This window comes from Octopus bimaculoides, chromosome 1 (genome assembly GCF_001194135.2).
Source record: "Octopus bimaculoides isolate UCB-OBI-ISO-001 chromosome 1, ASM119413v2, whole genome shotgun sequence".
Taxonomy (NCBI): Eukaryota; Metazoa; Mollusca; class Cephalopoda; order Octopoda; family Octopodidae; genus Octopus; species Octopus bimaculoides.
The window spans coordinates 40,590,777-40,608,083 of record NC_068981.1 but is presented as its reverse complement, the minus strand read 5'-3'; the positions used below and the strand labels follow the sequence as shown (position 1 = coordinate 40,608,083).

General features: G+C 33.2%; 1 protein-coding gene across 3 annotated transcripts in view; it reads right to left on the bottom strand.

Annotated features, from left to right (window-relative positions):
* Window positions 1-1,625: 1,625 nt before the first annotated feature.
* LOC106871151 (solute carrier family 12 member 4) overlaps window positions 1,626-17,307 on the bottom strand; it is a 187,968-nt gene continuing 172,286 nt past the window's right edge. For all 3 annotated transcript variants that reach the window (XM_052966163.1, XM_052966165.1, XM_052966173.1), the window contains 5 exons: window positions 15,794-15,885; window positions 14,742-14,837; window positions 12,543-12,745; window positions 8,555-8,688; window positions 1,626-6,102 (listed from right to left, as the gene is read on the bottom strand). In XM_052966163.1, the coding sequence (XP_052822123.1) occupies window positions 6,011-6,102; window positions 8,555-8,688; window positions 12,543-12,745; window positions 14,742-14,837; window positions 15,794-15,885 (617 nt within the window). In that variant the 3' untranslated portion in view covers window positions 1,626-6,010. The remainder of the gene's footprint in view (window positions 6,103-8,554; window positions 8,689-12,542; window positions 12,746-14,741; window positions 14,838-15,793; window positions 15,886-17,307) is intronic.

The following is a 17,307-nucleotide window of genomic DNA, read 5'->3' as shown; positions in this document are numbered from 1 at the left end:
TTCAAAGACTAAAAATTGAAAAGTCAATTCTTTTTTAAAATGTCAATTTCTATGACCAATATTATTTATTATATGAAGAAAATATTTATAAATTATCTTAGTGTAAAAACAAGCTAGCAATTTGCTTCAACATATGGTGTGCAGTGTTTAGATATTGCTAAGGAGGATGGGCTAAATGTGAATAAGGACTACAAGTGAACTAATATTTTGGGGGAAAGGAATGTAATTTATACAACCAACTATGTTCCAAAGTGATAAATGTCAGACGACAATGATTGGAAGGGACATTATTTTTTTAACAGACTGACTACTAAATACAGACTGATAAAGTGGAAAAACCAACTGGAACAACTCAGTTCAGTTTGGAGAAATCTTTTAAAATTATTTCACTAAAACTTCATTTTAAACATACTAATGTATCAAATAGAAATGTAATAAAAATTCCAATTAACATACTGACACTGTATATCCAGAATGTGGCATACAAATTCAGAAGTTGCAGTTTGGACTGAAGTTGAATAACCCCATAAAAAGAATGGTATTTGTAGCATGGAAGAGCAAGTATATTTGAAATCAAATCAATCTTAAATTTTTTTTTTAAATTTAAAAACTAAATATCAACAGATATAGATTTTTAAAGAATCACATTTTATGTATAGTCAGCAGCAAATGTTTCCCAGTAGATAAAAGATGGGATAAATCCAAAAGATTTCATCTAATGGATGCTAGAACTCTTCAATAAATGATGTATCACATATCAATAAAAAATAATTATAATCAGCAGTTTGGAGAACTGAGACATGATATCAAAAGATGTAGGTAAACGTACTAAGAAGGAAATAACTTAATTTTTAAATCTAGCATCTAGAGAATAGATATTTCTTTTTGATAGACAGTAGTTTTCTAACGGTTAAATTAAGCTTCATTTTATGTTGGCACTCTGGTTTTAGTCTTAATAGATCTAACTGCATCTGTGCAGCAACATTTCTTGATAGAGTTTCTCACAGTTGAAAAAGAAGCACAGACTCGGAAACAAATGCAAACACACATGCAAATTAATAATAGAATAGTTTATGTGTAAATAAAACTCTAAGAAAATACTTTAGTCATAAAATAAAGAAAAGGAAATGAAGAAATAGTATATAGAAATTGAATTTCATGAAGAAAATTTGAGGTGTTTTTTTTAATGGCTTAGTCAGAAAAGAAAGGGTAGTGCCTATGATACTATTCTGAGCCTGCTGGATTGGTGGAAAGAAATTATCTTCAATCTGGGCACTTGGCCTGAATGACTGCAATAGTGTGGTTTCTGGCAAAGGTACCAAAGGACCAAGTTGTGGTTGTTAAACCAAGTGACAGATCAAGTCTACCATCCAAATGTTAATGCTAAAATTCAAAAGAGGATCAGAGTAAAATAGGAAAGTAAACACAAAATCACTTTGACAACCTATTATATAATTCACTAATTTTACATGGAATTCTTACAAGGAACCGTTATCAAACCTTACTTTACTTTGGTTTTTAAATATTGTCAATGAGTGTACCAAGGAAGACTCCACCATTGTTTTAAATATCAAGAAAGAAAGGAAAAAAAAAATTATGTCAGGAGAGAGAATAAAAGAAAAAAACCACGTTCAAGATATTTTATTCCTATCAATAATAGTTTCAAACTTAAATATCTTTGTTCAGTACATTCCTTTACTATATATTTGTATCAAAATAATTTTATATAGGCTTAAGTCCTCACTTTTCCAGAGAAAAAGAAATGAGAGTGATTGATATTCATACCATTCTCAATGGCAGAAATTAAGTAATATGAAAATTTACAAATATTATAATAATTTGTTTTCAAATTGTAAAATAGCCTCATATTATTCATTTCCTATGTATTTTGTATTTTTTCCTTCCTGCTTTTTTTTTTTTTTTGTAAGAATAATAAAAATTTCTAACATTGTCTCCATATCAAAATTTGGTTAGAATCAAGGTGAGTAAATATTATTTATGTACTATAATTATTTATTTTATAGACGTTGGAGAAATGAGAGATGAAATCGATCCTCATGAGAGTTGAATACAGAATGTAGAAGGATAAACCTAAATACTTTAAAAGATTTAGTCTACTGCCTTCTTTTTTTTTGGTGTGTAAGAATATGTAGAAATCTTTTAAAGAATGGCCCTATCATAGTTTTCCTTCAACAAATATTTAGTGAAAATTCTTTCTCCAATAACTACTGATTAGAATAAAATAAGTTTGTATGTGTGTATGTATATATTGGGAGGGGGAAGTTGGGAATCAATGGCTCAACTGCTTACCTCTGTTTTTACAGCTGAGTAACATTTTGGATCACAGTAGCAACAACCACATAGAGATTTCTGGAACAATTCCATTTGTTTTGATTTCTTTTGTGTAGACAGAGAAACAATACAAAAAAAATTGTATTTTGATTTCATGAAAAAGCACAGAAAAATGAAAAAAGGAAAGATAACTCACAGAACAAAAAGACTTAGATCTACACAGTAACAGACCTTTATGACTAAAATGTAGAAATGTAGTAAAGAACAAGTCTAAAATTCATAATTACCAAGAGCTGATAATGTGCTGAATATACATACAGAGATGTTTATTTATCAGTGGCAGAAAATATCTGATGTTACATTTTGAGCTGTTACAAAGTGGTAGAAACATGTTTGTTGCATTGCTTTGTATTGGAACATTGCTACCAAGGAGTAGACATGTATAAAGATGTTGCTACAAGCTGATGGAAATATGTAGAGCTGTTGTTTCCAAATGATAGAAACATGTAGAAATGCTTCTGTTTAGTGACAGAATTGTGAAGAGTTGTTTCGAACCATAGGACAGAAACATGTTGAGTTATTTCAATCAGATGACAGAAATGTATGGATTATTTCTACCAACTGATAGAAATGTAAAGAGCTATTTGTACAAAGTGGTAGAAATGTTGAGAGCTGTTTCTACCAAATGATAAAAATGTATAGAGTTATTTCTACAAAGTAATAGAAATGTGTAGAGTTGTTTCTACAATGTAGTAGACATGTATAGAGTTGTTTCTACTCAAGTGATAAATGTGTAGAGCTGTTACTATGAAGTAGCAGAAATATTTAGAAATATTTCCACCACATGATAGATATGTATAATGCTGTTTCTTCCAGATGACATAAATGTGAAGAGCTGCTTCTGCCAAATGGCAAAAATATGTAAACATTTGCATCAAGTGGCAAAAACATGTAGAAATGTTACTAATATGTGGTAGAAATATGTTAGAATATGCATGAAATTATTGATGTTAAGGAAAAGAAACATATAACGATAGATATGGTATAGTACACTTTGTAGATGTATGAAACAGTTAAATTAGATATCTCAATGATAGCAATGCAAATAAATAAGACTAAAACCTTTAGAATCAATGTGATTTGAGAGTTTTCGATGTCACAAGAAATCTTTATGTGAAAAATAAATGGAAAAGTAAAAAAATATTACTAGTTTATGTATGTTCAGGTAATTTGCTTTGTTTTCTTATATAGTTTTGGACAATAATGTTTGTCTCTTTCTCTGTCTATTTTTTCTCAGATGCTTAAGCAAACAGTGCTGGTTGTAATGTTTCTGTATATACCATCATCAATAAGTTTGCATTGTAACTAGAGCACATAAAGAAACCATCTGAGATATTTTTCCCTGATTGGCATATCAATATACTAATTGTGAATTCAATTTTAGACGGTGGTTTAAGAAGAAAAATGGCAAGACAAATGATAAATGATGAAATTCAGTTTCAATATAACATTCATCTCTAATGTGTGAGTTTTATTAAAGAGAAAAAGAAATGATGTTATCTTTGTACATATTTTATTTTGATCACAGTTCATCATCTTGTAACTGATCAGACAACACTATTGTTATACTCATCTATGTTTTTGTATCATTGATTAACTTAATCAGCAGTGATTTGTAATGGCTTTTTATTAAAGTCTTATACCCCCACCCGCCATCTCTCTTATAAATCGATGTATTTAAAACCCATAGGAACTAAAAGAGAACAGATGTTGATAAAAGGGTTGAAAAAATTGTTTTATGCAAATGGGGCAAAAACAACAGAAGCTAAAATGCAGCACAAAGTAAAATAAGAAAACAAAGACCCTATTATATATACATATATAAAATCAAAATATGACAGTTTTTATATCAACGTTACAAAATCAAAGGTAAGGAGAAAAGCTACAATTCCAAAAACTTTTCTTAAGCAATTTGTATCATAGTTTTTGCTGATATAAATCTAAGCCCTGGCAGTTTTAGACTTTTGTTTATACTATAGATTTAAGATCTAGCAGTTTTAAAATGTTTCTATAAGATCGGTCAAATAGATATGTAAAAAAAGTGTAAAAAACTTTTATTGAACATTTTTATTGTTATTATTATTATTAACCTAAAGCCATCAGATTTTGTCAAGCACTTTAAATGTGCAATGCAGTTTCTTATTTTATTGTTGTTTAAAATACTAAAAGGAAATTATCAAGAGGTTATTCAAAGTTGAAACAGTATCAAAGCAGTATTACTATACTACCAATGACCTAAAGATGTTTAAGGAGGGTTTTTATAGTATTGATAGAGAACAGATAATAAACAGGTTTCATTGACTAACATATTGGATAAGTTCCTAATATGAAATTGAAGAAATAGCATCGGACCAAAAGTAATATTTCTTCATACATACAAGGACCTATGGCACATTAAAAAAAAATGCATGTGCATATGGAAAGAAAGAAGAGATGGCTATAAAAAATTCCTACAAGTGTGTATCACAATATTTAAATAATTATCCCTAGAATAGCTGCCAATAAATGAAAGAATATGCTTGTGTCAGTACACAGAATTTTTTTCCAACAAAATGTGTATCCTAGTAGTCAAAAAATAGAATTTAGAATGTTGGGATATTTCTTCTCTTACAGAGGATTCTTTAAGATTGAGAAGTTAATGAAGAAAAAGATTTTGCTATCTTAAATGACACCTTGTACAGAATAAAGACAGTCAATGTACAGTGGCTCCTATAGAAGGTTCTTTTAAAAAATAATATGACACCTGATAGTCTTGGGTTTTCTTTATTTATGGATAAAGTGTTGGAGAGGTATCACATTTAGAATAATTCCATTTAAATAAACAAATTTGGTTTCTCGGTGAGTTTATAGATGACCATATGGCAGCAAAATTAAAAAAAAAAATGTTAGAATAAAAAACATATTTGGTATTGCTATTAAATCAGATTTGTCTATTTCTTTGGTAACAAAATAAACATTTCAAATTATTTTTGAAGAAGAAAAGGAGAGGAAAAAATAATTTAGAAAAAGAAATGAATTATAAACACTTAAAATTGAAAAATAAAATATAAATACAACCCAACAAAAATGATTTTAAAAGTTTTGCAGCAATAATTAACCACCAGTCAGGATTATCTGATCAGCAGAAACCTTTCCATTAAAATAACACATTAACAGAAAGGTGGATTAAAACAAAAACAAAAAAGAAACAAAGTAAAATCGTGATTAAAAAATCATAGACAGCAATTCCTTTTAAAAAATACTCCAATAGGGGAAAGTTAACCGATACGTTTTTTTTTGTCAAAATTCATTTTTAATCCTCTCACCATATCAAACACTATTGCTGTTGGGTTTGTCTCATATATGTGATGTATACAGAGACAAGGGAGGTAATAATTAGAGTATAACTTCCTTTTTCAACATTGTATGTCAGTCACTGCCAAAAATACATTCCTGTTAGTTCCATATTCATAGGAATTCAGGATCTATCTATTTTAGACATTTCTAATTAAGAAACAACAGCTAGTTTTGTTAATCAGCAATTTTTGTTCGTGTTCAACTTCAGTGTCAGCAGTACAAGAGAGGAGGTGGTAAATGGGAAAGAATAGGTGGGTGGGAGGAAAAATGAGCTTCAGTTTACAACAAATCTGGAGTCCATTTCAGCAGCTGTATTTCTTGATTAAGAATATATTGTGACAACTTCCCGACCACTGCCACGCACCATTACTACACGATCCAGACCTTCCGTGAGAACTTCTAAGAATTCCATATCTGTAGAAAGTTTATTAAGGAACAACATCAAGAATCATTTATTCAGTAGTTAATTATATATATAACACTTTCTGAAATAAGCATATATTTCATTTTAATGGGTTTAGTTAGCTATAGGGTGTTGCACAAGAAGATTTTTATATAATTCCTGCTCATTTGTCATTCATTAATTGATATTATGTTTGGTATTTCCCAGGCATTTTACTCTAAAACAGAAGCATTTTGAATTTCAACAACTGGTTATTAGTATGGCTATGCTTAAGTGAAATCATTATATATATGTACATATATATATATATATATATATATATATATATATATACACGTATGTGTGTGTGTGTGTATGCATGTGCATGTGTGTGACTAGTGTGGTGAAAACTTCATACAAATATGGGCAGGCCACTTAGAACAAAAACTCAGTCAGAAGTCTGAGTGTCAGCACATTTAATCCATAACCACCATTAGTCAAACAAAGTATATGGTTTTGCTCATGGAATCAATAGGGGCAGCTGACAAGTTCATAAGTGAAAGAGAATATATTTTGTTGGATCTGTGGTAATGGAATAAACAAATATGTGTGTGTGTGTGTGTGTGTGTGTGTGTGTGTGTGTGACTAAATGAAAGTGGTATTATGCTGTGGTAGGCTTCAAGAAACATGGTTAAAGTGTGAATATAATGTCTTTGCAGTTAAGTACTCAGAAGAGCGTGAGAGACAATAGGCAATAAATCTTTAGTTGTTGCTATAGGTTGTACTGTGTAAATTCACCTAGAGTGGATGTAATCTATTCTTTCTTGTTTGTATTTGATTAGAAATAAGTAAACTGCAATAAAGATTTCTGCATCACGGTAAAGTCATATTGTACATTGTTAAGCATACACACTGTACACTCCTTTTCCTTTTTCACAATCTATAACATCAAAGTCCCTCAGTGCACAGAGCTGTCACAGCTCCTGTGTATATTTGAGGATTGTAATTTGTCAATTCTCATCATCTGATATATTTTATGATTATCTTACTTTCATTACTGTGTGTTAATGTAGTGAGTGCAAGTAAACTATCAGAGTGAAAAAAAGATAGGTGGATAGTGTTGTTAGATAAGAGTTGGAAGGATTGCAAGTATGATGTTCTTTTATTCTTTAACTGATTTCAGCCAATAGACTGCATAGTAATTTAGTCAGTGTCAAACAAAATACTTAGTGATATTTGTTATGGCCTGCTATGTTCAGTGTTCAAATCCCTCTGAAGACAACATTGTCTTTTATCCCTCAGGAGTTGATACAAAAAAAGTACTAGTCAAGTACTGAGGTTGATTTAGTTAACTAACATTCTTTTCCTGAAATTTCAAGCCATATGCCTATGTTACAAATCATTATGTTGATGCATCACCTTCAAAATTCTTTTTCATGGTTGATCATATTGTTCCCAATGCATATATATTTCATTCTGGTTCATATTTTAACAATCATGATACTGTTGATGACGATGATTATTTATCAAAACATTAAGTAATCTTTGACCTAAAGAGCTGCAACACCAGTAAGCATAACATAGGAATGGTCACAGACACACACATATAACTGTATATATGTCTGAATTAACAAGAGAGAATGGGGAAAAGGATTTCAATAGAGAGCAAATATTTATTGAATATTTATTGCAGTGCTGTTGCTACACTTTATTACTGTCCAAGTTTTCACATATGCCACTCATCACACAACTGGTTTATGATATATACAAGTTGGTATAAAAACTGTGTGCCCAAAGTGTCACTGTGACATTTTATGGTTTTGTCATAGCCTAAATATAATATGTTTCATTATTGGGGAAAGCGTTTAATTATCTTTAAGTATTTTGAAATGGTTCCTTTGCCATCCAGTGACTATTCACTCAAATATTATGTGTTATTATAATCATAGTTATTTGATCAGAAATATGTATGAAACTTTGAGATATAATATTGTACCTTGGCTAAATTACATAATTTTATCTGCCTCTCTCTGCCTTGCTCAATTTCTAAACTTTATTATTAATCAGTTAGCAAGGCATTGAATTATATAAAAACAAAATTTCTCTGGCCATAATAACAGATGCTATCATAGAGGCAAAATAGAATAGAACAAGAAAATTGAAGCAAAGCAGACCATCAAATAACTTGTTTTATTCTTCTCTTCCATCTTAAATATTCAGTGTGCACATGCACATTGCATCTTCGTACTTCTCTTTCTGGTTTCTACTCAAAACTGTTTACAGATCACAACTATGTCATGAACTTGTGTCCATGTGGAGTGCTTTGTGCTCCGATGGTTGTAAAAAAAATTCTATTGTTGCATTTAAAACACTAAGCTGCACTTAATGAGCCTAGTTTTGTGGTTATCCCAGTTGAAATATATTTAGAATATGAATTGAAATTTCAAAGACTGAAAGATAAAAGTGGTTTTAAAGAAAGGATACAGTTTTGTTCTCCAGATTCAGTTCTGGGAGGTGTTGGTAGGTTTAATATGACAAGCTGTGCTTCATGGGATTTCTCAACAATTACTTCATTCAGTTTTACTGCTGTGTGCATTCTTCGTACATTCTTTTTATCACTATTTCAGAAAAAGATCAAAAACAAAAAATAAACAAAAACACACCAAGAAGAAAATAAAATTAATTTAATAAATAAAGGATGTGTTGTACCATTGAGAGTCACAACAAAATGAATCGTTTACAATCTTGAAGCTGAGTGATAAGATCATCACATTTTTTTCTTTCACCAAACAAGGACAAGTGTCCAATATGTTGGTCATCTCTTTTTCCTCATGACGTAAAACTTGTATCACAGTTTGAAAAATAACAACAATTATAATAATCAGGGCAGCACGCATATTTTTTGTTTTGTCTTGAGGCATGTAAAAAGCACCCTTTGAACCTTGGGCCTCATGGAGACAAGTGACCAAGACCTTTGGCAATATACTGTGCTTGAGAAGACCTGTCAAGCTAAGTGAGATTGTACTCGTGGCCAATGCCAGTGTTTCATAACTGGTACCCATGTCCATGACATGTAAAAAGCACTCACTACACTCTTGGAGTGGTTGGTGTTAGGAGGGGCAGCCAACTGTAGGAACCATGCCAAATCAGATTGGAACCTGGGGCATCTCCCCAGCTTGCCAGCTTTCAGTCAAACCGTCCAACCCATGCCAGCATGGAAAACAGATGTTAAATGATGATGATGACTCCTTTGTGTTTCATAATTCTTACATTGTTTTTCTTCTTTTACCAATTCAACTTTTATTGTTTTTCTTTTATGGTCTGGGTTATTTTATTCCAATAACCTACCTTTTGCATATGTTGTCTTTACTCATTAACCTCATAATCTAAATGGTGATACATTCTCTTGGACAAGTGTTTCTATCTTTCAGTACTCTTGTTGTTGTTATTTAACTCTCTGCTTTATCTTTCTTCCTATCATTAGTTGATGCATGATTCATGACTCTACATATAAAGGTTAAACTACTTTGACAGACCATATTTTAATATGCCGTTTAACTCTTATTAATGCTCTGCTAGCTGTATCACAATTTTGCATAAGGGTTGGTGACCGGAAGGACATTTAGCTACAGTAAATCAGTCAACAAATTTCGTATGACTCATGCAAGCATGAAAAAGTGGACATTAAATAATGATGAAAAATTTATATATATATATATATATATATATACAGGGTATGGTGAATAAATTGTCATCTAAATTATGCAAAAATGAAAATAACACTGATATTTCATTTTAACACCGTGCCCTACACATAATAATCAAGGGGGTTGCAGTCTGAGGAGTTAGGTGGCCAGATGTAAGGGGTGATGGGGTTGCAGAAATTGACTGACAACCATTACTGGGTTCTCCTGCTTGTGTGGCATGGTGTAGAGTCCTCTTGCCAGACAAAATCCTGTTTCCTCTTGTCCTCGATGGTTTGGGATAAAAATTGGCCCTTTCTCATCTTGTATGAGGAATACTGAATGTCTTCATGCACTATCTGCCTGTTAAGAGACTCAGACACTCTCATGTCCTGGGTGATGTACCTAATTGACTTGAAGGGATCGTTGTCAATCATGGCCTGGATGTCACCAACAAATTCAGGAGTTCTTTTCATATCAGAACAATCAGAGTGAGTTTCCTGAGCTGCCATACCTTCATAATCACCATCAGACTCATCCAACTCATTCTGAATCCTCTGCTCTGTCCTCATATTGACACTCAAACATTCTGATATGTTTGTATCGGAGCTTCTGACGTGAAAGCCAAGCAGCACAGCATATCGTTTCCAAATTTCTGGCAGAGTGAATTGTGTCATGGTGCTGTTTTTCTCACAGACAGTGCCCAACTGACCCTACTATACTGTGTAGTCAACAAAATCAGAAACAAGCAATGTGCATGCATGAAATTAAAAATATAAAATAGCAACAATGTACCCATCACACCCTGTGTATATATATAATGTAAAAGCACCCACTACACTCTCGGAGTGGTTGGCATTAGGAAGGACATCCAGCTGTAGAACCTCTGCCAAATCACATTGGAGCCTGGTGTAGCCATCTGGTTCACCAGTCCTCAGTCAAATCGTCCAACCCATGCTAGCATGGAAAGCGGACGTTAAACGATGATGATGATGATGATGATATATATAATATTATTACAAATTTGGGATATATGTGAATATTGCTTGTTTTTATGCCTGTTTTTATCTATGCTAGACATGTATATTATTGAGACATTTGTTTCACAGCTAAATGCTGTTCCAGATGCCAGCAATTAGCTGTCTTTCAGATAAGAGATATTCATATTCCACATAACTTTGAAGCCACAAGGAGGGCCAACTTGTATAAACAAATGTCAGTAGTAAACACACATACACAAGCATGTGCATGCGCACACACACACACACGTGGAACTTCTTTTTTTTTAGTTTCTACCAACCAAGTTCACTCACAAGGTTTTGGTTAGTCCAGTACTATTGTAGAGTACATTTGCCAAAGGTGCTACACATTAGACCCGAACCCAAAGCCATGTTTATGAGAAATAAAAACGTTTATAACTTGAGACATGTAAACAGAATTTTTTTTCTGTGAAGTGGCATCCAACCATAGAAACCAAGCCAAAACAGACTATGGAATACAGTGCAGTCCCTAGCCTTACCAGTTTCTGTCAAGCCATCCAACCCATGGCAGCATGGAAAACAGACATTAAATATTAATGATTCAAAAGTGAAAGATCTGAAAATACTACCCTTTTGACATCTTCTGATTGAGAACATTACAAGTACTTTGTTCCTTTGTTTTTTTGTATTTTTTTTATGCTGGCATGGATTAGATGAATATGACATTGAGGCATTGTTTTACAACCACCTGTGCTTCTTGACTCTAACCTTTATTTCTTTCACAAGAAATTAGTTACTTATTCCATTCAGCTTCAAAAGTACAAAGTTAGTGGATAATTTGTGGATATGTGTGACAACAGAACCACCATTCGTAGGTCACAATTTTGTAGTAGTGAGTAGTACAATAGTAAACACACACACACACACACACACACACAAGATGGGTTTCATTTTTCAATTTTTGCCTACCAAAACCACTTGGCTTTGGTCAGCCTGGGGGTATAGTAGAAGACAGTTGCTCAAGGTGCTATGCCATGGAACTGCATCTGAAACCACTTGGTCTATCTGCATTTATACAAGACAACATAATAAACAATATTATTTCATCATATTTCTCTAATAGCAATATATTGAGCAAATCAAGTCAACCATGCTTGAGCAAACCTATGGTACATACAGAGGCAATGGTTGTTTATCTTTTATCTTCTGCTTGTTTCAGTCATTAGACTGTAGTCATGTTGGAGCATTGCCTTGGAGAATTTTTCATTGAATTAATCAACCCCCAACACTTATTATTTTTTAAAGCTTGGAACTTATTCAATTGGTCTCCTTTACTGAACTGCTAAGTTATGAGGATGTAAACATATCAACACCAGCTATCAAGCAGTGGTGAGGGACAAAGACAGACAGACAGACACATACACACACACACACACACACACACACACACACACACAGTTTACCAAATCCATTCACAGGGCTTTGGTTGGCCTAAGACTATAGTAGAAAACAATTGCTTAAGGTGTCATGCAGTGGGATTGAACCTGGAACCATGTGGTTGGGAAACCTTCCTGTCGTCTGCATTTTAAAGATAGTAAGGACTTCAACATAGGAAATTTGGCACTTGTATTGAGCAGGATGAGTAAAAAGAGAAAGAGGACACCTTACAAGTTCAATTATATTAGTTTAAAAGTTCAAAAGAAAATAAACAATTTGTTTATCATTAAAGAAAAATCAGCAAAAATTATAAAAAAGAAATAATCTTGAAAATTTTCACAAAGTTAGCAAATAGAATAATTCGATACTAACGGTTTCATTTGGAAAAGTTCTTTCCCTAATTCTTTTCCAAGTGATTTTGCTTCTGATGGAGAAAATGTGTATTGACTTCGGTCAAGTTCTAGTGAATTGGCAGCATCATTGAATTCAATGGCCTCTTCAACAACTGTTTCCAATGTCGCATCTTTTGACTCCAGAGAAGTAGGGTTATGAGCACGATCAATTATAGACTGAGCCTACAATGCAAAAATACAACAAACACCAGAAAGTTAGAACAAACATAATTGTCTGCCAAAGGTTAATGAATTATGATTATTTAGAAAAGTTAAGTAAATTCATAATAATCTGTTATGTAGTATGAAAATACCACACTTATACATTTAACTGATTAACTATAAAAGAGAATTTATGTACAGTGACTATCACTTTAACCTAATAAGTCTGAAAACTTATGACTATACTTTAATGTGGAGAAAAGCAGCTGTAGTTAAATGGCAGTGAAAAAAGGAGTGTTTTGGATCTGATGCATCCAAATTTTGTTTATGGAGTGTACTGGAGAAAACAGAGAGAAATTATCAGCCAGGAGTAAATGCTAATTACAATTAGATTGGTAGAATGTTAGAGAGAGTTTTAGAAAAGAAGGAATAAGTAATGCAAGATTAAGTCTCTTAATGTTGTATAATCATTATAGTATAGTTTCACAGGCAGTAAACTTTTGGTATTATGGGCTCACAATAACTGAGAAGACATTGATAGTTTATTATATGTAATAGTAGTAGTAGTAATGGCTTCAAATTTTGGCACAAGGCCAGTAAGTTCAGGTGAGGGGGTAAGTTGATTACAATGACCCCAGTACTCAACGGGTACTTATTTCCTCAGCAGAATTTGAACTTAAAACAAAGAGAGACAAAATGCGACTAAGCATTTTGCCTGGCATGCTAACAATTTTGTTAGCTTGTTGCTTTAATAATAATAATGATAATAATAATAATAATAATATTAATAATAATAATAATAATAATAATAATAATAATAATCCTTTTTACTAAAGGCACAAAGCCTGAAAATTGTTGGGAGAGGACTAGTTGAGTACACTGGCCCCAGTTTTTTACTGGTACTTAATTTATCAACCCTGAAAGGATGAATGGCAAAGTTGACCTTGGTGGAATTTGAACTCAGAACGTAAAGTGTGATGAAATGCCACTAAGCATTTCACATGGCATGCTAACGATTCTGCCAGCTCACCACCTTGAGGCTATAGTAGAAGATACTTGCCCAAGGTACTATGCAGTGGGACTGAACCCAGAACAATGTGGTTGGGAAGCAAGCTTCTTATTTCTTTATTGCCCACAAGGGGCTAAACATAGAGGGGACAAACACAGACAGACAAAGGGGTTAAGTCGATTACATCGACCCCAGTGCATAACTGGTACTTTATTTATCGATCCCGAAAGGATGAAAGGCAAAGTCAACCTCGGCAGAATTTGAATGTAGCGGCAGATGAAATACCGCTAAGCATTTCGCCCGGCATGCTAACGTTTCTGCCAGCTCGCTGCCTTACCACACAGCCATGTCTGCACCTAATAATAGTAATGATAATAATAATAATAATAATAATAATAATGTACATTGCACATAAAAAAAATATAGTAAAGTTGAGTAACAAATATGGCAAAATAAAGAAAGAGCAGTAGAATATTTATCTACAGTAAGGTATGCAGCCATTTCTCATTACCTTCTTTAGATGATATGGTCAATTTCAAAATGAATGTTTTTAGAAACAAAAAGCATATTTTCTAATAAATATATGATGTATGGACATTCTGTTTAAATTTAGCTGAAATCCATTATACTATGATTCTTACAACTGAGAACGGCTTCAATACAGAAATTAAGTCTTTAGCATTTAAGCCAGTCATATCTGGTCCAAATATTCTATCTGTTTCATCTTCAAACTAGCTAGAGCTGTCCTCTCACACTTACCCTACAATATTATTCTAAAAATAAAACAATTACATCATTGAAATCTCAAAACTACAAGGTAATGTGTGATTAATTTTTTATCAATGTGAACAAATAAGTATTACATTCGACACAGAAATCTGAATAATAAAGGGTTAAATATGCTTTCTTCTGCTAACCAGCAGCATCAGAAAATATAATGAGAGAAAGATAAATGATGTTTAAGTTTATTTAGAGGCAAATTAGCAAATTAGAAGAAAGAAAACTAACCGTTTCCTTCTGCAGTCTCATATTACTCAGCAGTTCTGTTCTTTGTTCCATCATAAGGGTTCGTTCATAGGTATAAGCAGATATGTCAGAATTACTCTGAGAAAATAAAGAGGTGGAGAATTTTTACATTATTATTTATGACAAAAGAACACAAGAAACACATTTCTGTATTTCTGAGATGAGGAATTTTATATGTTTTGTATTAGTCAGAGTAGTGTCAAAATAAGGACACCAGAGTTTAGTGCCCGATGAAGCAAAGGTATGCATAATTGGGCTGGTTACACCCCTGGCATAGGCCACGTGTTATGATCTCACTTGGCTTGCTGGGTCTTCTCATGCACTGCATATTTCCAAAGGTCTCGGTCACTAGTCATTGCCTCAGTGAGGCCTAATGTTCGAAGGTTGTGTTTCACCACCTCACCCCAGGTCTTCCTGGGTCTACCTCTTCCACAGGTTCCCTCAACCACTAGGGTGTGGCACTTTTCCACACAGCTATCCTCATCCATTCTCACCACATGACCATACCAGCGCAATTGTCTCTCTTGCACACCACATCTGATGCTTCTTAGGTCCAACTTTTATCTCAAGGTACTTACACTCTGTCGAGTATGCACACTGACATTATGCATCCATCAGAGCATACTGGCTTCATTCCTTGCGAGCTTATGCATGTCCTCAGCAGTCATGGCTCATGTTTCACTGCCATGTAGCATAGCTGTTCATACACATGCATCATACAGTCTACCTTTTACTCAGAGTGAGAGGCTCTTTGTTTACCAAATCCACTCACAGTGCTTTGGTTGGCCTCTAGTTATAGTACAAGATATTTACCAAAGTGCCATGCAGTGGGACTGAATCCAGAACCATGTGGTTGGGAAGCAAATTTCTTACCATACAGACATGCCTGTGCCTGCATGTTTAAAAGAGATTTTTGACAACTGTTAGCTGTGATGAAATATAACATCTGTACAAACTTTTAAAACATTATTGAAAGGGTGTAAAATATAAAGCAGATGAAAAACATTAACATCAAGACAATAACAATTTCTTACCATCTCAACTATTTTAACTTCAGCTTCAATACGTAAGTTATACATGTATTGGTTAAGATCCTTTTCCATTTGAATACTGTTATCTTCCAGTTCTAAGAAGTGTATTATTAAGAAAATAACAAATACACAATACCAAAAACTGAATGAATGGTATATTGATCCCAGTAAATTGTTGGTATCATTTTATTGATTTTGTGTACATGAAAGGTAAAGTCAACATAAAGGAATTCAATCTCAGAATATACAAACAAAAGGAAATCCATTTTGTTTATTTTAGATTATCTATTGAATCTCTCAAACAAACACACACACACACACTCACACATTTAAAATATTTTAAGGCAGTTAATTCGATACCACCAAATTATTATTTTGTAGGAAAATCTACTGTGTAAAAAAATATCCTGTGTAAAAAAAGCATGACTGGAAAAGTTGCAACAGCCAAAAAGCCACTAAATATAATAACTATTTGCTTATAATAATGCTGTGCATATGTAAAGAATCCTTAGAGCTCACTTACATTTTCAGTTTTGTTTTTTTTCAAGTATTTATTATATGGGATTTGTCAAGAATTACTAACAATGATGAGGACACAGTAAGTTGTAGCAGGAGCAACCCCTTCAGCAAGGCAGGTATTTTAAATAAAAACTCATAGAGAATAGAAGGAAAAGGAAATTCTTTGGTTTCTGTAGACAAACTCTCTAGACTGGTAATATTTAGCTTTAAATGAACTATTCTTCCATAGCCTCTGATTTCAAGAATTGTCCCACCATCTTTTTGAATGTAACCACAATCTTCCACTGGTATTGCTAGGCCCACACCGTTAACTGCACCAATGCTCTTCTCTGTCTTGAACTGCTTACCTGTGGCATACATTCCTTTCCATCCTCATCTTCCACTCACTTCCTTACAACTTTTGCAATTTTTTTTACAGCTTGACCTAACTACTGCTCCCATATTCTATGAAGCCTTACCTACTCTTCAAAAGTGACAAAAACCTCTGTAACATTCTGACCCCAAAGTCCCTAACACCTAACTTGGTACTTTTGCCTGCTCCTCCTGCACTTAATGCTATATTTCCCACTTCAACCCCAGCATTATTACTCTATATGGCTTCAAGTAAACTACCCATGTTTTTGACCATTTTGATTGCACTTTTGCTAATCTAATGCACTGTATCACATGCTGTTCTGCAAGACTTTGTATGTGAGTGACAAGTCCTAGACATCTGTTGAAAGCTGTCGATCACCACTTCACATCTAGACAACTCATGTTTGGAGTATACCAATGTAATAATTAAAAAGCACAGCAGGTCAATTTTGAACTGAGAACCGTTGCTCTAACTTGTATGAACATTTACCTTCATTTCCTCTAGTTTCAACACTTTACTTTTTTTTTTTTACTTCTTGGTTTTACAACTTGTGTCCTCCTATCCTTCCCCACTCCTTTCAGATAGTATGCTTTGTTGTATTTGTACACTCACTGACTACATGTGCTTAACATTTTGTGTGCTT